The 22291-nt window shown below is 41.1% G+C and overlaps 1 protein-coding gene across 1 annotated transcript in view; it reads right to left on the minus strand.

Annotated features, from left to right (window-relative positions):
- Positions 1 to 2957: 2957 nt before the first annotated feature.
- The window catches only part of FBN1 (fibrillin 1), a 141470-nt gene continuing 122136 nt past the window's right edge, over positions 2958 to 22291 (minus strand). The window contains exons 49-64 of the mRNA XM_009994455.1: positions 21768 to 21917; positions 20075 to 20140; positions 19269 to 19385; positions 18818 to 18937; positions 17094 to 17216; positions 16537 to 16668; positions 15800 to 15925; positions 15056 to 15262; positions 14355 to 14480; positions 14019 to 14141; positions 12970 to 13086; positions 12087 to 12215; positions 11147 to 11266; positions 7621 to 7852; positions 6448 to 6622; positions 2958 to 4538 (exon numbers count right to left, since the gene is read on the minus strand). Of these exons, the coding sequence (XP_009992757.1) occupies positions 4149 to 4538; positions 6448 to 6622; positions 7621 to 7852; positions 11147 to 11266; positions 12087 to 12215; positions 12970 to 13086; positions 14019 to 14141; positions 14355 to 14480; positions 15056 to 15262; positions 15800 to 15925; positions 16537 to 16668; positions 17094 to 17216; positions 18818 to 18937; positions 19269 to 19385; positions 20075 to 20140; positions 21768 to 21917 (2453 nt within the window). The 3' untranslated portion in view covers positions 2958 to 4148. The remainder of the gene's footprint in view (positions 4539 to 6447; positions 6623 to 7620; positions 7853 to 11146; positions 11267 to 12086; positions 12216 to 12969; positions 13087 to 14018; positions 14142 to 14354; positions 14481 to 15055; positions 15263 to 15799; positions 15926 to 16536; positions 16669 to 17093; positions 17217 to 18817; positions 18938 to 19268; positions 19386 to 20074; positions 20141 to 21767; positions 21918 to 22291) is intronic.

The following is a 22291-nucleotide window of genomic DNA, read 5'->3' on the forward strand; positions in this document are numbered from 1 at the left end:
CAAACCAAAACATCTGGTTCTCAGTTCCTGCCCTGTAAAACAAGGATGACAAACACATCCCAATCTCCCAAGCGTGTAGCGAGGCTCAACACACGTGTCTGCGAGGCACTCACGTCTGACAGCCCTGGGAGCCATAGAGAAGCTCATAAACAAAGAAACCTCCAGATGTGAGAGCTGAGCCAGGGTGAAGGCTGAGTCTGCACTGCTTCTGCCTGTGAAGGAAGGGTTCAGCCCCAGAGAGAGGAGAAAAAAGCCCTTCCTGGGTACCTAGCAAAGGTTTAGCACAGTGTGACCTTAACCTAGAAGCACAGACATAGTTATCTGTCTAGACTCTTCAGAAAAATCAAATGTACATTTCTACATACCCATGTGAGCATCTGTCTAACCAAGTGGAGGACCTAGTTGTGTGAGTGAGGACAGGCAGCAATGGCACATGCTGGGCTGGCTGGCACCAACACAGGGCTGCAGCCCAGCCCTGCCAGCATGGTCCTGCTGGCTGGACATCCCTGGGCTCCTCGCTGCTTCCTGCCATCGCTGCATCACACAGGGCTTGTTAGAAATAGAAGGGAGAACCTGAAATACAAAAACAAACACTTTGGTTACCTCTCTGAAGTCAAGGTTCCTCTCCTGAACCTAATGAGAAACTGACAACTGAGAAGTTGGCTTGGGCGTGATATTCCTCAAAAGCATTTGTTCCAAGGATGTGAAATATTTGGCAAGCTTTAAGGACAGAAGTAGTTCTTTGGAAGTTGTCAGAGCTGAAGTAATTCGTGTCTTCAAGGTTTTTGCTGCACAGGATGAAGGTCCCATCTTTGGGTGAACCAAAGCATCCAGCCCACTCTAGAAGGACCAGGTGTTACCCTCAAAGTCTCTCCGGGGCTCCAAGGGCCTTGGTGAAGCAGGCACTGAACGTGGCAGCACCGCGGCTCCCTGCAGCTGACCACCTCAGCATCAGTTTAAAGGGGAAAACCTAAAAATTCCTTCACAGCAAATGTCAATTTTTAAAAGCAGTGAGAAAGTTTTTGCAATGCCAGTGCCACCAGCCCCAGCCTGGCCTAGAGCAGGGGGTCTGTGCAGGCTCCCTTGTGCCACACGTACCTGTCATGGTGCCAGCAGAGACTGGTGGTGCCCAAACCCGGTCCAGGAAGGCACAGGCAGCTGCTGGGCAACAGCCTCAGCTCAGGACTTCTGTGCTGAGAAGTCTTGAGCACATTAGCTCTTCCAAAGCACACAGCTGAATTTGAATCGCAGTGGAGGGTATTTATCTTAGAGAAAACCTGAGCGTGACCCTGTGGGACCTGCCACAAGAAAGCAAACACTTCGGGCCCTTTGAAAGTCAGCTTAAAAGGGAGACAGTGGAAACAGTCACGTTCTGCCAAAATACACGTCAGCTGTCAAATTTACAAGATACTGTAACAACACACAAGAGAATGATTTGATATGTACAGTAACAAGCCATCTTTGTTAAACACTGCTAACCAAAAAGTACATTTGTCACCCACGCGTGCATCTGTGCCGAGTCACAGCACAAGGACAGAGGAGGGAAGCCATGCTGGTACTTCAAATAATTAAATATTTCACCATTTCCTTGAATTTGAAAAATATCCTTTAATTGCAAAAGGATACACATTTAGCAAGAGCTGTACTTCAGTTGGTCTAATGCTTAGAGTCATTCTAGGATCCCACCATCAAACTGAAGACAGGAAATTACTTTAAATTATAAGGTAGGTTACAAACTACTTTTTAACTGCAGGTCTCATTCAGTGTTCTTATGCAACCTTTTTGCACTGAGATTCTAAGGAAACTGCATAAAGTCAAAATTATGTAAATAATTGTATACATATAACAGCTAAAACTTACAGGCAAAAATGACATAGCAGTTAAAGGGCACTGCTGTAAAGAGACAAATAATTGCACAGTAAAATAGATTTTTATGTGCATATCAGTACAGTAAGATTGGGCTTTCCATTTTTAAATCCCTAAAAGAGATGCTTGTGAAGTTTTCTTGTTTCTGCAGCATAACAAAGGTGATTTGCAGAACTGCACAAGCACCACTGGGGCTGCTGGAACACAATCAAGGAACCGTTGGCATGATAAGGTGTTACACAGCAGCTTAAATGCTAAACCAGCTCTGCTAGACAGAGTCCTGACTGGTCTTTCTGAAATCCTTCTTCTCAGTTCCTCTCAGCATTTAAGGGCTGGAGCAAAAATACTCAAATGTACACTTAACTATAAACCATATGATCTTGCACACTGCCACTGGCATTAAAAGTCACTCCCAGCCTGCTGGAATTAGACTGCCATTTACAGCTGTAAAGCTCTGACTATATTTTGCCATAGTTATGCAACATGTGGAAAAAATACACTGTTCAACATTTTGGCACACTAATACATAAAATCCAGACATGGTCTATTAAAAATATGTGCACAAGCTCCTTTTTATATAGATATATTTGTTATGCAGAAGAAATCAAAGAGAGCTGAAATCCAATTACAGAAAATAATACAATTTGGCGTGAATTATTACGGTACATTTCCCTTCCAGAGCTATTATAGCTCAATATATGGTCCCTCTATCAACTCCGGTGCTGTTCAATCAGCAGTTTCAGTGACATCACTTGCTTCCTTTTTTCTTCCAGGTTTTATAGCATCACACCTCAGTACAATATTCTGCTGCTGCTAAAAGACACACCACAGCACTTGTATTTACAAAAATACCCACATCGTTGAATTATTATTTTTATATTAAAACCCATCCACAACTTGTGATGTCTTTTGGTATTGGATCATCCCTTTGTTATCAGTCTTAGATGACTTGACAACAGCTGTTATTTGGGTAAATGAATGGAATATCTTAAGGCAAGACAGTTTTAGCAAATTAGCAAATTTTAAGCAAAATTTTTAGCAAATTTTCTGTATAATGATTTAACATCCACATCTGAAGACTTGTGTTTTCTGTATAATGATTTAACATCCACATCTGCATGTTTTGGCTATCAAAGTTACTTATTGACAGGATTATTCAGGTCACCTCATTGGAAATGTTGTAACTTGCTTTCTGGAGCCACACAATAATTTGACAGGGTCCACTGCTGCTTAGATTTGTGACGGTTTCTGTATTTCTTCCATTCTTCCTTTGCACGAAGAGGAATAATAGCAGCAGTTCACCTTTGAGAGGAAATCACCTGTGCACATAGATATACAACTGACCCGACTGACAATGCCTGACATGTGAGAATGCAGTTTTATCACACTTTTAGCAAGAACACCAGGCCACAGAATAAACAAAAAAAAACAACTGTTTTATTGTGACATTTATGACATTGAACCCTTGTTGATATGAATGACTATGGGTATTCTTGACACGTTACATAATGTCATGGTGTAGGATGGCACTGATTGTCATCTGACTTTTGAGAATGTTTAATGGTCCCTACTGACCTCAGTGCATTTTGGCAAGTCACAGAAACTTTATCATCAGGTTTGTGTATACAGTTAACAAGTAGTTGGTCTTATAAGCACCATTACAAACCCTCACATTAAGGGTATTATTAATCTAGTTTACAAATGCTTCATTGATAAAAATAGCATGATTACAGTATACACACACTTAATTTACATGTAATGTATTATAGGCATAACTGAGATAAACTACTGAGCTAACTTTGGTTGATTGAAGTATTTAGACTGAATAATGGCAATTTTGGCTTCTAAGTTGTGTAAATATTACAGTGCATTTATAAATCTAGGTTGAAAATTTACTAGCACCAAATGGATATCATAAATGGCTGACCTAGTAAGTTGTAGTTGGAGAAGCGAAGTTTAAGAATTACAAAAATAGAGCTGTCCATCAGTTGAAAGCACATTCTTGTACTTCTGCTGAAATGATGACGTGTCTCAGCATCAGTGGCCAACTTCCAATGATCAAAGTCCCAGTTTTCAAGATTCAACATATCAAGCCTGAGAAAGTGGTTGTTCTGAGCTAGGGCATTCATCCTGTACCTTGTTTATGTAGTAATATAATAGTGCTCGTTCATACAAATGTACTCATGTAAGATTGTACCTAAGATATGGAGAATCTGAGTGGGAGGAATATTCAGTCCTACCTATCTATCTTTGGTTTAATTATTGGGTCTTTGGTTGATGAATTAATGAAGCAATATCTGAATTTTCATTTTCAGATTATCTCCCAGCTCACCACTGAGGTAGTCTTTGTCATGTTTCTCTTCAAGCTGGTTAAGTTCCTTCTTTTTATAGAGTGGAATACTACTGATTTGTAATGAATAGTTTCCAGGCACTGGCTTCTTCTTTGTGAAATGAAGGTAACTTATCCCGTCCTTCTTATTGATTCTAAAGAAACCGTCTTCATTTCCGGAGTCAATTAAATATCGGTTATGGTTTGTCAGTGTTGTAAGGGCAGGGAGCAGTTCCAGGATACGGTCTTTGTTACTGAGATCTGAGATGTTGATGGAGAAGATTGCTGCTTTCTCAATATCCCAGCTGGCGAGACTGATGGGCAGCTCCAGCTCCTGCTGATCCTGCACAAGAACAAACGACATTAGTTGCTTTGTCAGAGGGCTTTTCACATGCGCCTGTGTGGACAGAATGCTTACCCAGCTCATTTGTTATTAATTTTTAAACAGAAGTTCTGTAAAATCATCTGTCAAATCCACTATGAAGGGCCTAAGATTTGTCAGGATAAAGGACAGTCTTTGTCCCTGTCCCTTTGTGGGTAATGGGAGCCTGAGGCAGACACTGAAAGTTTCTGCATGTGGGTCCTGCTGCCTGACAAACAAAGCCTCTCCGTGCTTGGAGCCCACAGCCAGCCTCCTGCCAAGACAGCAGCAAAGGATCCTCCTCCTCCTCCCTATCAGGGAAACCACATACTGATGTGAACAATGATGTGCAGAAGAGAGCAGGGTCTGGGCAGGAGGCATATCAGTTTGGCAGGAAGTTTCTGCTCTGCCACATGGGCATTATTGAGGCGTAGAGCAGGGGCAGTCCCAGGTGAGTGATGCTGGGTACCTGCACAGTCCAGAAACTTTCCATAACCTGCTGCTTCTCTGGACAGATCAGGGCACATCCCCTCACCTGTAATACCACTGTCATCTTAGACTGGATGAAGAGAGAAGTCAGATGACTGTGGACTTAATGACACTTCTCCTAAAAACTACTTACAGTCTGCTTAAGTCAGTATATAATTAATGTGAACACTAAGGTTTAAAGCCAGTGACTTGTGCCGCACATCAGACTGGATGACCAGATTGGGTAATTCTGAATTAATATTACAAGAAGTTGAAATAAGCCTGTGTGGGACTCCCCAGGTCATGCAAGGGGCCTGAATTTCAAACAAGAGGGACTACAGGAACATTACATATTATAAGATAATGCTTCTGTCATGACTTCTGCTCTCATACTGGGAGGTGTGGTGCTGGAAGCCCAACAAACAGAATTGCAACCACCTCCCATCCCATTGTGTCCTACTGTTGTGACCAAATCAGAACAAACCCTAGCAGGGGGAGCGTGGTGATGGATTTACTTCAGTACTTTTTTTGATAAATGCTTGCTCAGAACTAAAGGAAAATACCTGCCCCCAAGGATGACTGAAAAGGGATGCCTATCCTTTGCATAAAGACAAAACCTCTCACACAGCAGACTGGTTTTCAGATAAACAGAAGTGCTGAAGCCACTTAATATTTGGTTAATAAAACAAAGCCAATAACAACAGCTGCAAGGAAGTGGAGATACGTGAGTACCACAAGAGATGATAAGCATGTCACTGACACCATTATCCCACTCTAAGGCAAACAGAAACTTGCCTCTGTCCCCAGAGACCTCCTGGCAGTGACAAATCAAGTTCTGCCTCCTGTTCTGCTACCTGAGCCATCAGCGAGCACCATGTGCAGTCCTGCTGGCAGCCTCCCCAGCAGGATGGCAACCTGGGAGTCTGATTGCAAGAGTCTGGACAAGCCCCAGGAAGGGTTGCAACCATGGAGTCCCTCCAGGTGAGATGTTCCTCTCCAGAGCTCTGTGTTTGTTTTGGAGAGGGAACCAGCCCTGGACACACAACGCAGTACTGCCTGGCAGCATCCACATCCACCGTGACCAACATGTCCTGCCTTTCTGGTCACAAGGCCACACAAACATTTTACACAACCACTGTCCTCTGACACCAAGAGCCTGTTTTGCTGGTGAGGGGATTGCTCTCCAGACAGCTGGGTGGACATTTATTTTAGTGTTTGTGCTTCAGAGGATGACCTGTGCCTAATGACACTGAAAACTTCAGAAAACCCAACGCAGACTACTTGACATACAAAACCAGCTCATTAGTCTACTTTGTTTAAGGTGTATATTTTTCCTGTGGGATTGTTTCTTGGCACACCTCCTTCTGAGACTGGCTCTCACAAGACAACCACAAACCCTTTCCCTCCAGAAATAGTCAATTACCTCTGCTTCATTTGTAGTTTCATTAGTGCTCCTGCGCTTCCTTCCTCTCTTGGGATAGCCATTGATTTTACATTCATAACAAGCTTCTGGAGATAGGGAGTTGTCATCTACTTCTCCACTGAGTGAAAGCTCTTGTCCTTGACCCTTGCCCAGCCCCACTCCAGAAACGCAGTGTCTGAGGAAGGAAGAAATTAAAAAATCAATTCCAGTGAGACATAGATCTTATCAAAAGCTGACTTTTGGGGTACAAATAATACAGCAATTATGTTGCACTCATTTCCTAGGAAAAACTGCTGAAGTCAACAGGCAAATTCTCACTGAAGCACAATCCAGCTACCTCTGGTTTCAAGAACCTGGCTCCCTGAGGCTTTGCCTAAGAGAGACCTGCCAATATTTAACAGTTTTTATAACACAGGCTTAAGCTCCAAGAAGTTGTTAGTAATTTCTGTCATCCAGCCTGGAACACATTAAAAGAGACCAATTTTCAGGAACTGCTGAAAAATCTGAAAAGTGAGGTCTTTCATAATGTATCCCAAAGCTTTTAGTGACTTTAAAAATTTAAACCATGATCTTCCTGCTTTCCATTTGAATTGCTTGGTCCTACATGCTGCGCAGTCCTAACACTCTCACTGGGGTAAGTTAAAATTTGTTTTCTTGATAAAGCAGATATTTATATTAAAAAAAATCTATTCATTTGGAACACAGAAGAATATAGAACATACAATTACACAAGGACATACAGAATGGTTATTCCAACCAGTGGGTGAAGCCACTCATGTAACATAATTTGTCTTGGGTGGTGGCAGGAGGTGTTACTGTTATTTGCTTTTAAAGGAGACATGTGATGCTACAAATCACAGGGAGGGGGTGTGAGCTCAGGGAGCTCAGCTAGCTGCTGGGATGTGCAGGGGAAAAGTGAAAGCAGTAGCTTAGAAGAGATAAATTTTAAGCATTAAAACCACGCTGCTCCCTTCCCATGGTTACCTTTTTTCCCCTCCCTCATCTGCATCCACCTGCTGGATGCATCAGCAGGTGCATTCAGCTCTTAAGCACCTCCACAATCCCATCATCCTTCATTGGTGAGAACCCCCCAGTTCTGCTGCCCCACACTACAGAGTAGGGAGTAGATTATGTGCCCTTTATGTCTGTTAGTTTAAAATGAGAATCCCTTACCCTTGTCCTATTCTGAAGTAACCAGGTGGACATCCACAGACATAGCCACCTTCAGTATTTGAACAACCATAACTGCATGGGGCTTGTGCAGAACCGCATTCATTGATATCTTGGCAACCTCCACTAAACTGTTCATACTGAAATCCGGTAGGGCACATACATTTATAGCTTCCCAAAGTATTGTGGCAAGATGCTCCTCCACAAATGTGTGCACTGAGACATTCATTTTCATCTGGAAAAGAAGCAGAACACACCACATTAACCTTTCCTCTCAGGCACAGCCCAGCCTACCCCTTCAGAAGGCTCATGCTCGACTGTTGCTGAAGATGCTGCCATGTCCAAGGGACAGAAATGGAGAACAGGGCTTGGCCTCACCCTTGGCTAGTAGGGCAGTGGTAGCTAGGAGATGACTGCAACCATACAACAGAGCAGTGTTTGGGCTGCTCTACAGAAGATGTTTCATGCCACACCAGTTCATGCTCTGGAGAGCAAAGAAGCAGAAGAGGTAATGTTTTTGTTCCAGAAACAGCTGAGAAGAAAGAAACCTTGTACAGTCTACAATCTGGTCCAGTAATCCTATGTTCATAAGGCTATTCAACATTAAATGAAAAATGAGTAAGGAATCAAGCTGTGACACCTTTTCCAGGCACTGAAAATCCCTCCCCACACACTCACATTTAAATATGAGGTACAGGTAAACCACAGGAACAAGTGATAAAGTAAAAATAAAAGCAGCTGTAGATACAAAAGATTGCCACATTCCCAGCCAGCCCTTTTCCAAACTTCCCAAGTGTGGCACTGTAGGAGTTTGAGGTCAGTTCAGGCTTGTTTACTGGAAGTGGCTGGGATTTTAAACGGAGATGGTTTTTTTTTGTCTGATGTGGCAAATTGCTTTGACATGTTCTGAATGCTGTTCCCCATTTTCTGTGACAAAGCAACACATGCACAGTGCATGTGTGTGCACATGCTTAAAAAATGCCATCTAGACACTGTATGGATAAAATGTAAAGCACAGAGCAGCATCTCTGACCTAAGCATTGAGGTTACAGGAAAGTAAGTCCTAAGTCAGGACATTTTTGCCTTTTCCCAAGCAATGTGGCTGTTCCTTGCTTAAAAGCAGTGCCTTTACTTCTTGCAGCCTGATTTACAGCACAGTGCACTAAAAACTGCCTGGGCAGGGGATGCAGTCACACACAGCCCAAAACATGGGAGGAACCAAAGCATTCTTCAGTGATTATCTAAACATGTGTTGCACCAACACCAGAAGTTCCTGAACACATCATTAAATAAACTAAAAAAGACAAACTGTTTGCAGAATTGGGATTGCCAAGGAATATGAAGGAATTGTCATGGAAAAACCTATTACATGGATTCCTCCCCTGTGGTATGCCCAGAAGATCTAGATGAGTACCTTATAAATATACAGTTACAGATGTTAGAATATGAACATGTATAGACCACAAGGTATTCAAACCTGGGGCTGAACTGTGTCTCAAGCCTGTAGGAGTTTTCTCATTAACTCAGAGCAATATTTCAGTATTTGTCACACCTAACAGAAATTATGCCAACACGAAAAATGCATGTTTGGGCCACAGGAAGTTAGTGCACCAAGAGGAGATATGCTGACTTCACCTTGTTCCACAGCAGCAAGAGTGTGGACACTAGTTATGTTAACTCGCATCTCTTGGGTGATTTTTGGAAGAAAAAAATATGAATAAAAGTGAAAAAAATGTTACGGGGGCCTTGGACTCTGCAGAAGCTGTCAGGCACCAGCCTTGCACTCCTGTGTTCTGCAATAGGCAGCTCTGTCGTGCTCAGTTCCAAGAGAGATGACACAAGGATGGAGGAAAACAAGCCTCCTTCACTGCAGTTCTGGGCTTCTGCCTGAACTGCCTCATGTCTGAGGAGATGGAAGTCCCAGCTGAGTCTATCCCCAGTTGGGGCTCTCAGTGTAATTCTCCCTAGTGAAGCTTCTGGTGACCAGCATTAGTGATGCAAAGGTTGAAGCCTTTCTTTCAGTGGGGGAATTGCCAGTACTTGTGCATTTTGAAACAGATATTCTCTGTATAAAATCTAAACAGTAGTCAATGGGCTCAAAAGCTGGACTAACCACTGTAACCCTGGTTGGGAAATGCACTTGGTTAAATGCTGTCACCCAGGAAGGCTTGGATACAGCCCAACCACTTGCAAAACTGAGTGCTGCAATTTTTCACATTCTACAATCTCCTCCAGTAGCCAGATCTGGTAGCACTTTTTTTTTTTTTTATCCTCTTACAGATTAAATTCTAATTTAACCATAGGCTCTGCTACTTTAAATAATATTCAAAACGACCATATGTTTGTGCTCCCTCCTTGTTCTCATGTGTGTAACAGGCACAGAGTACTGGATACAAACAAGCAAGCATCACAGCAAGGACTGCATAAGAAGTTAGGAGGTTTGGTAAGAATAATTAAAATCAGAGACTTCCCTAGAGCACCCCAGTGATAACAAGCAAAGGCATTTTTTGTTTCTGAAAGCAAATAAAGCCGAACACCAGTGAAGCCCTTTGTTGTCAAAGAGGTCATCAAACACATCTCCCAGTACCCACACAAGACTAGCTTGTATGAAGCCCATTAAACATGACTGAAAACACACATAACTGTCACTAGATGAAAAATTGGTCACATTTTTCTTCTTTGAACATGGCACACTGCTGAAATGTACTGAGACTTTTCCCATGACTTCTGCAGAGGAACCAGTTCTGTCTTGCTCAAGTCATCCAGCATCAATGGTCTGCACATGCAGCCCCATCTATAAGGGCTCAGAGATTTGGGACAGAACCAAAGTTCAGAAAGGGAAGAAATAGGTATTTTAGTTCACCAGTGTATTTCCTTCTTAACATAAATGAAGTGCACTAACATTTGTTCCTTGTAACCAGAACTGTCCTGTAAGCACTTGTTTTAAACTGTCCCCCAAAGCTTCAAGGAAACATCTTTAAACAGACAGCAGCAGCTTTGCTCAAATATGACAAATGGTTCATCCTGTAAAGAGAACAGGCTTAGATACAGCAGCATTCCTGTAGATGTTGTAAGAATGCTAAAAGCACAGATCAAGTAGGATTTTAGTAGAATTTTAGATGCTTTGGGGACAGAAGTTTAATTTTACAATTTAAGAATACAAACTTGTGGTTCTGTGTCTGCAAGCTCTCAGATAGGACCTGTGTCTCAGCCCAGACTCTTTCACAGCTGCGTAAGACCTCTTTTGTTCAGACCACACAATACATGAATATCAGAAGTTCCCTCAATGTCATTACAATCTCCAGCACTCTCAAGCATAATTTTGTACTTAAACACCTCCTGATTCAGAATGTTGGCTACTGGGTACTGTGCTGTTCACTGGAGCAAGTATTTGTAATGAAACTGCACTAAACTTACTAAATCATCATCAGAAAAGCAAAATGCAACCAACGGCACTATTGCCTTTCGCTTCTTGCTGGTAACAAAGGTAACATGCATTTCAATGTATGAATTTTAAAAAGTGACTTGCCAACACACTGGTTCCATTGGTAATGCTGGAGGTATCCTTGTGGGCAGCTACACCTGTATCCTCCAATTATATTTTGGCAGCCATGCTGACACCGGTGGTTTCCATCGCATTCATCAACATCTAAAAAGGTGAGAGGTTTGGGAGAGAACCTCAAGTTATGCTGTATTTGAAAAGTACAAATTATGGTACAAATTATCTTATATATCCATATATCATATATATAGAGGTACATTCCAGGATTTTCCAAAAACCTGGCCAGCACTGGGAGACTACTTTGGGCCTTTCAGATTTGGATTTCTGGCTCCCACCTAGCAGTGAAAATTGCTTAAAACTCAAATTCAGACACAATTTTCAGAGTTTCTCCATTCTGCTATGGAGCAGAGAGCAGAAATCCCTTTGCATATGGGACCCCCAAGACTATCCTAAGGCTCCCAGCTCCACAGATGAGAGCCCCTTCCCTTTACCCAAGCAGCGAACCCAGCAATTCCCATGTACTTCTTTTCAAAGCACATCAAATTCTATGCCAAAAGAAGGGTCTAGAGGCTCTAGGGACCCAGAGGAATAAAGTTCGCAGTCCTTGAACTCTCTCTTTAGTAGGTTGCCTTGAAGATGCAAGACTTCCTGTCCTTGGTGAGTCCCTCAGAAATCCATGCAGGATTCAACAGAAGTTCACTGAACTTACAATGCCTCAAACAAAACATTCCAGGCTAAATTGAAGTCTCCTCAGAAAATATCTGCCCAGCTGTTTAGTATCCTGCAAAATATCTGTTTATTCAGGCCCATGGAGAGAAATACAGCCTTGTTGCTAAGTTTCCATACTCCACTCTCCTTCATTCTGTACATGTTTAATTCATAGGTCTCCTTGGATGACAGTATGACTGAGAGAAGATGATGGAAAGCAAGTAAAAGCCAAGTTAAAAGCACTGCATGTTGTACCTACCTTCACAGCTAAGCCCAGTCTGATCAAGTGAGAAGCCACGTTGACACTCACAAACAAAACTTCCCGGTGTGTTCTGGCAAATGCCCTTTGCCCCACACAGATTGATTTCAGTGGCACACTCATTGTTATCTGCAGGAAACCAAAGCCTGAGTGTCACTTTTTAGTTCTTCTTCTGAATATGATAATTTAGCAATACTAAAAATGACCAATTTTTTACAAAAGGCAAAGAAACGACAGTAACATAGCTGTCTGACTGTCCACTTTGCACTACAGAAGGAGAACTTATCGTCTTCTTTTCCCTTGTTGAAAACACAAACAGCAGCTATGGGAAGGGAAACACTCCTTTTCTTCCCTAAGAATATGGAGTTTGATGTTCTAGTCTTCAAACACCCCAAAATTCACACCAATACCACAGAATCATCAGACTGCCACAAGCAGGATTCAACTTGCCATGTTTTACAGGAAATAATTGTGTTTAACACCTCTGCAGACATAATGGGTATGTGCTTACAGGAAAACTGCAGAAACCTGTGTTTTATGCTTATTGTTTCCAGAAGCCTTGACACAATCCCTAATGTGGGTCCTACAGTGAAAGAACTGAAATACAACTATTTTTTGCTCATTGGCTAAGACAGGGTAAGGCAAAAATTACAATTGGTGTTTTTACTGTCTGATTCTCAGAAGTGTAACACATATTATAAAAACAAAGGAAAGAGGAAGGAGTGCCTCTTTGCATCTTCTGCTGTGATGAGGCTGGGATCAGGCCCTTGCCTGTATTTCCAGTTGGTTTCTCAGGAAGCTGATTTCACCTCCTTGCTACTTTGCTTCTGGAATAAGTCAGTAATAAATCCCATTTCAGTGTCCACATTCCCACGTCACTTACCAATGCAGGCTGTATGGTGCTGAGTGAATCCAGGAGGACATTTACAAGTGAAACCCCCAATCGTGTTGACGCAAAGGAACTGGCAGTTGTGCTGCTTTGTTGCACATTCATCAAGATCTAAAAAAGAGAAGAAAAAAATCTTTCACTGACATTCCCTGTGGAGGATCTGACAGTTCAGCTGGACCTGGAGAAACGTGATTCCAAAGAAATAACATATCAACAAGGGCTTTTGAATCTATGTCTCACTTTATACATTGGCTTCCATTTCCTCTCACATGAAGCCTCACATACAATGAAGGGGACTCTGGAGCTACACTAATGTCCATGCTAACTCTGGATTAAGGACACAGCTCTCATCTGTTGGAAAGATGCTGTTACATAATAAATACCTGCTATCACTGTGGTGAATAAATGGGAAATCACCATCTTCATGAGAACCAGTGGCAGACAGTAAAACACTATTGCAGTGAAGCATGCTGTTACTCCTTAAGAAATACTTAAATGCTGATGGCCAAGTAGGCTATCATTTCCCAGGCCAAGTTTAGAATTGCTGCTCTAACTTGTGCTGTTTCAGTCAGGTCTCTCCTACCTAGATACATAAATAAATTAAATTACAATGAACATTTCAAAATCTTTCTGGCACTGCTGTTCCTTATTCAGCGTGTGGCAGAAGTGGTAGGTTAAAACTCTGTTGATGCTGAATAATGCACTGCAAACCATGCTCATCTTTGTATCCATCATGATATATTTATCACTGAAAAATACAGCTTAAACCAACATGCTTACCAAAATAAAACCAATCATATATACCACTGGATATGAAGTCTTTTACTATCAGCTGCTATCAGTATGCAAAAATTCCTGTGGATCTACTGTTCATCCAGATTACAGAACTAATTGAAACAGCAGCTTCATGCTGTGCAGGCCATTTCCACTGTCTTTATGGAAATACATGAATCAAGGAGACATATTTACATAATTCAAATGTCCTTGGATGGGTATTTGTTTGTGAAACAGTTTTTGCAGTAAATTATTGTCTTGATTTTTACCTTTGCAGCTCCTTCCATCTTCTTGCATGATGTATCCTTTTGGACATGAACATTGGAAGCTCCCTTCCGTGTTTTTGCAAATGAAATTGCAAGGTTTTGGAGACTCGTTACATTCATTCAGATCTAGAGGAAGAAAAACCAGATACCTCAGTGCTGATAACCAAGCTCTGTGGTAACATTTTCAAAATACTCAGGAGATACCCGAAGGAAACCAAAATCCCCAAAGCCTTCACACAAATGACATTTCCTTTTTCTCATTTCTCAAAATCTTTGTATTCCCTACTTCAAGTCACCTCTTAGTAATGAACTTGATATACATACACCATAAAAACCTACCTATGCAAAGAGTGCCAGTTATATCTGTGGTATAGCCAAGGTTGCAATGACAACGATAAGATCCCCTCTCATTGATGCACTCCCCATTACGGCAGACATCATGAATAACCCTGCACTCATCAATATCTGCAATTAAATGAGAATTAGTTCACAAGGGAAGAACAACTGGTTTTATGCAGCTTCAAATAGATTCTTGTGATCTGACATGCAAAAAGCTCACACCTTACATAAATGTAAAAAATTACATTAACAAATGAAATAGTAAGCAGAAAATATGGAAGGGAGCATTAATTTAACTTTCAAATGCAATGAACAAGCCGTAAGTGAAAGCAAACAACCAGAACTGATCATAAATATATGATCCATATATCAAACATGATTTTGCTTTTATGTACACAAACAAATTTCTCTTAATCTGTACCTACAACACACTCAAATGTGAGAGTGCTAATTCCCAGTTGAGTGCATGTCAGTCAACCAGCATGCAAAATCATTATCTGCCAAGTTGGGATGGATGCCTTTGACAATGCACCTTCCTCCCAGAGGACATACTCTCTCAGTGTGAAAATTCACAGAAAATGTTGACTGATACCCAAAATACTTAGGACCTCAGAGTGTTCACATATGCAAAAAGAAAGAGTTTATGATTTATCACTGAATTTGACATTGTGTAAGAGGGAGTTTAACAGAAAAGTCAGTACCTGCTCCACTAGATGTGTACCCTCGGCCATGAGGGCAAAGCTTCTTGAAGGCCACGGTGCCTGGGAAGGGGCAGACCTCACAGTTTTGCCCCCAGCCTCGACCACCATCACAGCAGCATTCAGACTTAGTGACAGAGTTCCTGTTGCTTGATCCGATTTGACACATACTTTGTAAGACTTCAGTGAAGCAATAGCCTTCCCTGTTGTCTGGAAGGCAAATTATGCATCACACAGAATCCTAATGGTTACAACCTCTAGAGGGTCATGAGATATTAGGAATGTAGTCAGAAATATAAAAGAAAGGGCATACTTCACCCTGGGACTGTGGAAGTGAGAGTGAAAGACTACCAGCAGTAAGAAAGAGAGCATGACATCTAAGGGAAACAAAGAAGACAGGAAATTCAGCAAAAGGTGGGAGACAAGTTACATTATGCTTATAAAAACAGATGTTTCTGTTTGAACCCAGAGAAAAAGGATTGGCTGAAAATCAGGACCAAAGAAAAGGTAGAGTAATTCCTAGCTGAGTGAAACCACCAACAGGCAGCTTTCATAGCAAGTCTGCCCAGCTAGCACAGTTAGCATGGGAAGGAGGAGCTTGCAGGAGGACACCTACTTACAAAGGCCCCTTCCGGACAGCATGTAAATTCAAGAGCACATTTACTCACTATTAATTTCTAAGTTTAAGTTCAACACAGTTTCTGCTATCAAAGTGATGGCTCATTAGGGTGTTAGTGTGTGACTTACCGAGGCACTCGTTCTGGGTGTCACTGGCAGTGAACCCCTCGTTGCACTCACATCGGTAACTTCCCACCGTGTTCACACAACGGCCATTCTCACAGAGCCCAGGTTTGGTCTGACACTCATTTTCATCTGTGTTTTTGAAATGATATGACAAAAATCAAGTCCATTAAATCCATTAACTCAGGTTAGAGGAGTTCTATGGAGTTCTTAAGCTGTGCAGTCTACCTGGTTAAACATGCATAATTTTTCCTTTTTAATAAAAAAGTGTCATTTATTCAATGTTCAGAGGAAGGATGACCATCTAGCTCACATATTATATATTTTGTTATTACATTTTCTCTGCAATGTATTCCTCAATGATATTCAATGTTTTTCATAGTTATAGCTGCACTTCTGAACGCCAGCCAAAAATTAAAAACAATTCAGTTCTACCCTCATTCATGCTAACAGAGATAAACAAGCTTAACAATGGGCCAAATTCTCTGCTTTCTTCACTTGGATAAATTCAGCAGCAGCACAGTGATTATAAAGTCAGCTGCATCTAGATTTTCTAGTTGCTGCCCACATGTGTGCACACCTAAGCAGTGAAGTAAAGTGTGTGTAGCACCAGTAGAGACCCATTACACAGGTAGTTGTGTAATTCTTCCTCCAAGTTCCTGGACACTTTGTTAAATATAAAAGTTTCAGTTCTGCTGAGGAACTGTGTGTCTCAGGAGCTTCAACACTTCAGTGTCACTTACCTATACAGCCTTCCCCATCTGGTCTGCGTTGATAACCTGGTCCACAGATACACATATAGGTGCCAATTAGGTTTTTGCATTCCATCTGTTTTGAGTCACAGTCATGAATTCCTTCTTCACACTCATTCTGATCTAAAACACAAGGTTTAGATTCATTATATAGAGACACAATCCTGGAAATTCAAAATAGTAAATTCTGACTTTGGAATGTCAATTGTAATCAAATGCTATGCATACTTTTATTGTGTTAAACTAACTATAAGATATACTAGCCTAGAGCAAATTGATTTCTCCCAAATGCCCATTTTCAAGGCAAGCCAAAACCGTATCATCTGATGTGACCTCACTTCATGCAGATGTGCAAGTTTACGGGCAGGACAGGGCTAATACAATCAACTGCATAATGCAAACCATAGAATATCATCCCAAATTCTTTCTGACTCAGTTACTTCCTGGGATTAAAACTCTGGCTCAATAATGCTGTGAGTCAGAACCCTACCCCTGCAGGAGCCTGAAATCATTATCTCATAACTGTAAGAGTCTGGTAGGAGCTTTACCTCGGCACATCCTCTGGTCCTCCCGCAGAACGTACCCCGCGGGGCACTTGCACTCGTAGGATCCCAGAGTGTTCACGCAGCGGAAAGCGCAGAGCAGAGGGTTCTGGATGCACTCGTTGACATCTGGATTTGGAGGGACAAAGACCACGGGGAGAGTGAAACTTGCTTTTGCAAAACTCAGCAGGCTTGAGGGCACAGGTTTTAGGTATGGGCAACACCACAGGTCCTGGATTACCGACGGCTACATTTTAATTGTTGGGGATGCCTGGTTCTAGTCATTATTGATTTCTGTCCAGGGGCAGGCACCAGGCATGCCAGGCTGTTTGCACAGCTACCTGAAGGTTCAATATCTCCAGTGGCAAGCAGCCAATGGCAATAAGTTCCAGATCCATGCTGCCAAAATACTGTCTGAGTTAAAATGGTATCTTTTACACATCTAGGCTCAGTTTTTATGACTGGTTATTTTAAAATTCTAGATGCACTAATTCAGGTTCTTGGCACACTGAATTCCATAAAGCAATATGCTTACTAGAAACATTACTTTGAAGTGCATTAACATACATTCTGGGCTACTTGAGTAATCACTGCTACATAATGATGTTTATGCACTCTGCTAACTTCTCTCCTCTGGAATTTAAGCTTTCACACAAATTCCACAGGGAAGTGAATGAAGCTCCAGCTGTATATAAAACTAATGCAAGTTGATGCAAAAATAGAAGCATTCTCTTGTAAAACAGATTGTGGTATAATTTAAGAATAGCTGTGTCAGGTCAGAAGAGAGTGTCACAATGTCCTAGGACATTCTCCTCTCTCAGATTCTAACAGGAGGAGGTATTAAAAAAACCACACCACGTATGCAAAGATCCTTTCCCTGATAAAGTCTCTCAGTTTAAGGACTTTCACAGCCAAAAGCCACAACCAAACTATCAAGATTAATTTCCGCTGATGGATTCCCACACAAATTTGTACACTCTCTTTCTAGGTCAATTTATACTTGCGGCCTCACTAATATTTTGCAGCAGAGTTCCACAATTGGAGTGCCTTGCATATAAATTTTTTTGTCCAACATGTTCCCTCTATTTTTGGTACCTATATCACTTGATAAATTTAAATCATATATCTCTTCAACCAATTTTCCATGCTGAAAAATTCTAGTCTAATTAATTTTCAGCATGTCCCTTCTATAATTCTGATCTTCCTCACTCCTCCCTTCTTTGTGCATTTCTGAATTTTTATTTTTGAGAGGAAAAACCAAAGCATGAAAAATATTCAACCTTGGCATACCATGGTATTTTATTTATATTTTCTGGTTTTGTTACTTGTTTCTTCCCTAACAAACCCAAGCAGCTCATGTTCTCTTTTCGTCATCCACGGTGACTCTCTTCAGTCAAGGGTCATCTAGGAGGTAAGTAAAAGCCATACCCACAATAAGCAGCATTTCTGGGGACTGTTCTGTAGAGACCATACCCTCTGGTAAGTCCTTTTACAGAGACCACCAGAAAGCCTGTTCACCCAACCTCCAGTTAGAAGAAGGCATCATGGTTCAAGATGGATACAGGAAGGTGGAACCTATTTTTCTTTTTCAGATTAAGATCCTTAATTCCAAGTGTCCATTTCTGTATTTGTCTCTTTAAGCTGCTTTACTCTCCTCAATTGTTTCTGAAATCAGGAAACTATTTCAGCACACAACTACAAGGACCATCCTTAACACACAGGAGTCTCACCTTCACAGGTCATCATTGGTCCAGGCTCAAACCCATCAATGCAGGTGCATTCAAAACCTCCCACCACATTCCTGCAAGTTCCATTTCCACATGGGTTTCCAACAGCACATTCATCAGTATCTGCAAGTAGTTAAATCAAGGTAAGAATACATGGTTACACTCAATCAAAAAAGTAAAATAAAAATAAATTAAAAATCGATGTTGTTGATGCACAACCAAAAGAATTAAGAATCACAGACTCAGCATAATTTGGGATCACTAGAGGTTGACCCAATGGTCAAACATACAGCCAGAGCAGGACCAACTTGAAGCACTTTGCCTGCCCTGCCAGGTTGAAGGACCAGTGGGGATGAAGAGTCCACAATGTTAGAATAATATAACCCCACTACTCATTAATGACTTAGCAATTTAGGTGATTCTTTAAAATGGGAGATGAAACAGCTATACTTACCCACACATTGAGCTCCTTGTAGGATGTAACCGTACGGACATTCACAGCGGAAAGACCCATCTGTGTTGATACACTGCCCAAATTTACAGTTATCTGGATCAAGGCACTCGTCCACATCTTAACCAGAAATACAAACAACAAAGTAAGTGCAACTGACCTCATATGTCCTTAGACTTCTCTCAAAGAACAAGTGTTTTTCTATTCAGAAATATTGCTGAGATCACAAAAAACCACTGACATTTCAATTCTGATATATTAGGATGAGGGCGGAGAATTTGTCTTGCAGATCAGCTTTCAGATTGCAGAAAAGAAATTGATTCTAAATGTAGGATAAAAATCCGCTCTGACTGGGGGTACAGGGAAAGGAGTAGATATGAAAAGCAGTAGTCATTCAGTGCTCCTTAAATGAAAGCTTGTGCCAATAAGGCTGAAGTGCTGTTTGTCTTGGGAGAGAACAGAATGTACTGAAGGGATCTGGGAAACTGTGGTTTGCGCTTCTGGAGATTTAAAACCATTTACTGTAAACAGGCTACATATATTGTGTAAGAAAAGACAGGTATTCTGCAAGTCTGCTCAGCATAAATTAAAAAGTCAAACATGCTACTCTTAGAGAAGTTTGATTTCTGGTATATGGGATATTCCAGCTTGAATTTAAAATTGATATGAATAAATTATAAAAATGTACAGAAGTTTCCGCAATTCATGGCTTTTGGAAATAGTTGCAGAGGTGTTATTCTCAACTGAAAGGGAGAATGGGGTATGGGTAGAAAATGGCAACAGCAGCCTTGTGCAGTTCAAGCACTTACCCAGTCTTGCATCACCAGGTCCAACAAGGATGCCAATTCCAAATGGACAAATCTGTCTGAATGCCTCTGTACAAACAAACCAAAACCATATGTTAAATCCTATCTTGGCAGTCAGCACTGCTCGTGAGCTACACAAGCAACCACTAATATGAATTCATCTTCATGTTGAGGTCCAGAAATATAGTATGCCAATGTATGAATTTATAATTTAATCTTACATTAATGTCAAAACTGTATGCTAACTTTACATTTCATTTGATCTCCCGTATGTATACATGTAAAATCCTGTGAATAATTAGGATTATCTCCCTTTAAAGAGTGAACTAATGCAGTATCACAAACACATGATATTTCCATTTAATAAGTATAATTACTAGTGAGTTAATTCTTTTCTGTTGCAAATGAAAGATTTCCTACATTTTCTGAAAAATATACAATTTAATCTGTAGTCACCAGTTAGCAGCTCCTTAAAGCATGCAAATCTCTAGTTCTAGAGCAGGTAGTAATTTTATTATAAGTAGGCTGAGAGTGAAATCACCACTCAGTTTCTAAGGCCTCAAGGTTTTCTGTTGTGGAGCCTCTGGTGGCACACATGCCTGAGCTCACCAGCCTGCATTCAGAGAGCATATGATGGAGAACAAGAACAAGATAACAACAGAGTATTTTTTTTTTTTAAAAGAAACAATCCCCTGTCCATGACACGCCAAAACATAAATTTCCCAGATCCAGATATCTTAAAGCTATTTCTTTTTTTTAAAAAAAAATGAGAAAAATGGCCTTGCTATCATCCTTTGAGAACAGTTTTGACTGTGAAAAATATCTGTGCTGACACTTCAAGGAATGCTGCAATGTATACCATGCTTTTCCACCAAATGACTTTGGTTCAAGTGCTTGGGAGCAACAGAATGAAACATGCACATAAGCCTAGGAGGAATATTGCAACTGGCACATCTGATTCTCTTTTCTTCCCCTAACTTCTGTAGGGATTGTCTGCAAAGCATCTACATGACTTATTAATGAATTGTATTAATGTATTGCTGAAACCAGTAATGCTGTTAACCACATTTGTCAGAATGAATGAAAGTTTGTTCAGCAAGTTGCACCATGATGGTAGGAAGGGCTACTGACTGTTTCTTTAGCAGCAGTCCAGGGAGGCTTTGCTTCATCAAGGCCTGTGTTTTGTCATTCCCTGCTATGCTTGCAAGTCATTCATATTGACAAGATGTAAATTTAGGTTTCCATAATAATAAAATGTAGCAATAAAATGTAACAGGATTATTCAGATGTGGATCAAATGTTACTGTTTCGTTTTTTTATATTATATTTCATGTCTATGGTGTCACCTCCTCTACTTATTTACAACTAGATTAATTCTATTTCTGTCTTTCAGGCATCACCATTCAAAGCCTATCAAGGACTTACTACTTTGTACTTTCTGTATGTGACACCTCCAGAGCAAAATACTCTGCAACTAATCATACTAGCAAACCTATAAGAAGGAATGTGCTTGAGACTGGACTACAGAAGGAGTACGTTTGAGACTGCAATGGCACCTACTTTACAGAGGGCAATGAAAAGTGTTAGGGATTAACACCTCTGGAAAACAATTTTTAATAATTCATACATTTAAGAGTCTCAGCCTTCTTTCAGTTCTGAGAGTCATGACAGTGAGGTAACCCAGTCAATAACGCACCATCTGCTTCTTCTGGGCAGAGCTCACAGGGGTCTCCCCATCCTTGTCCCTTCAAGGCACAGCAACACTCTTGTTTGGAGTGGTTTCGGGACTTCGGCACAGAACATTTTCCATCTTCAAATTTGGTAAAGCAGTAACTTACTCTCAGATCTGTACAGAGAAAAAACTTGTTATGAGGGGTTAGGGTGACTTTGGCACAGTTTTCATTTAGAGTTCTTGACTGTAAAATTATTAGAGCAGCCTCCCCAACAAAACACCCAATTGCCATCTAAGTCTATCAAGAAGGACCATTACTGTCTCTACCGGGGAAGATCTGAAGAGGGAGGGCAGCTCACTACCACAGTAAAGGAAGGCCTACTTCAGTCATGGAAAAGGAGGTGTTCTTTTTCTTTTGTCCAGCAGAGACAGAAGGGCTGTACTCCCCTCTTACTCTCACTCTTCTTTGTAAAAAATTAATATTGGCTTCATGTATTTATATTCCATTATGAGTAAGAATCACTTAAGAGATTCTAATCACCTTGCAA

The sequence above is a fragment of the Chaetura pelagica genome, unplaced genomic scaffold (genome assembly GCF_000747805.2).
Source record: "Chaetura pelagica isolate M959 unplaced genomic scaffold, ChaPel_1.0 scaffold222, whole genome shotgun sequence".
NCBI classification, from domain to species: Eukaryota; Metazoa; Chordata; class Aves; order Apodiformes; family Apodidae; genus Chaetura; species Chaetura pelagica.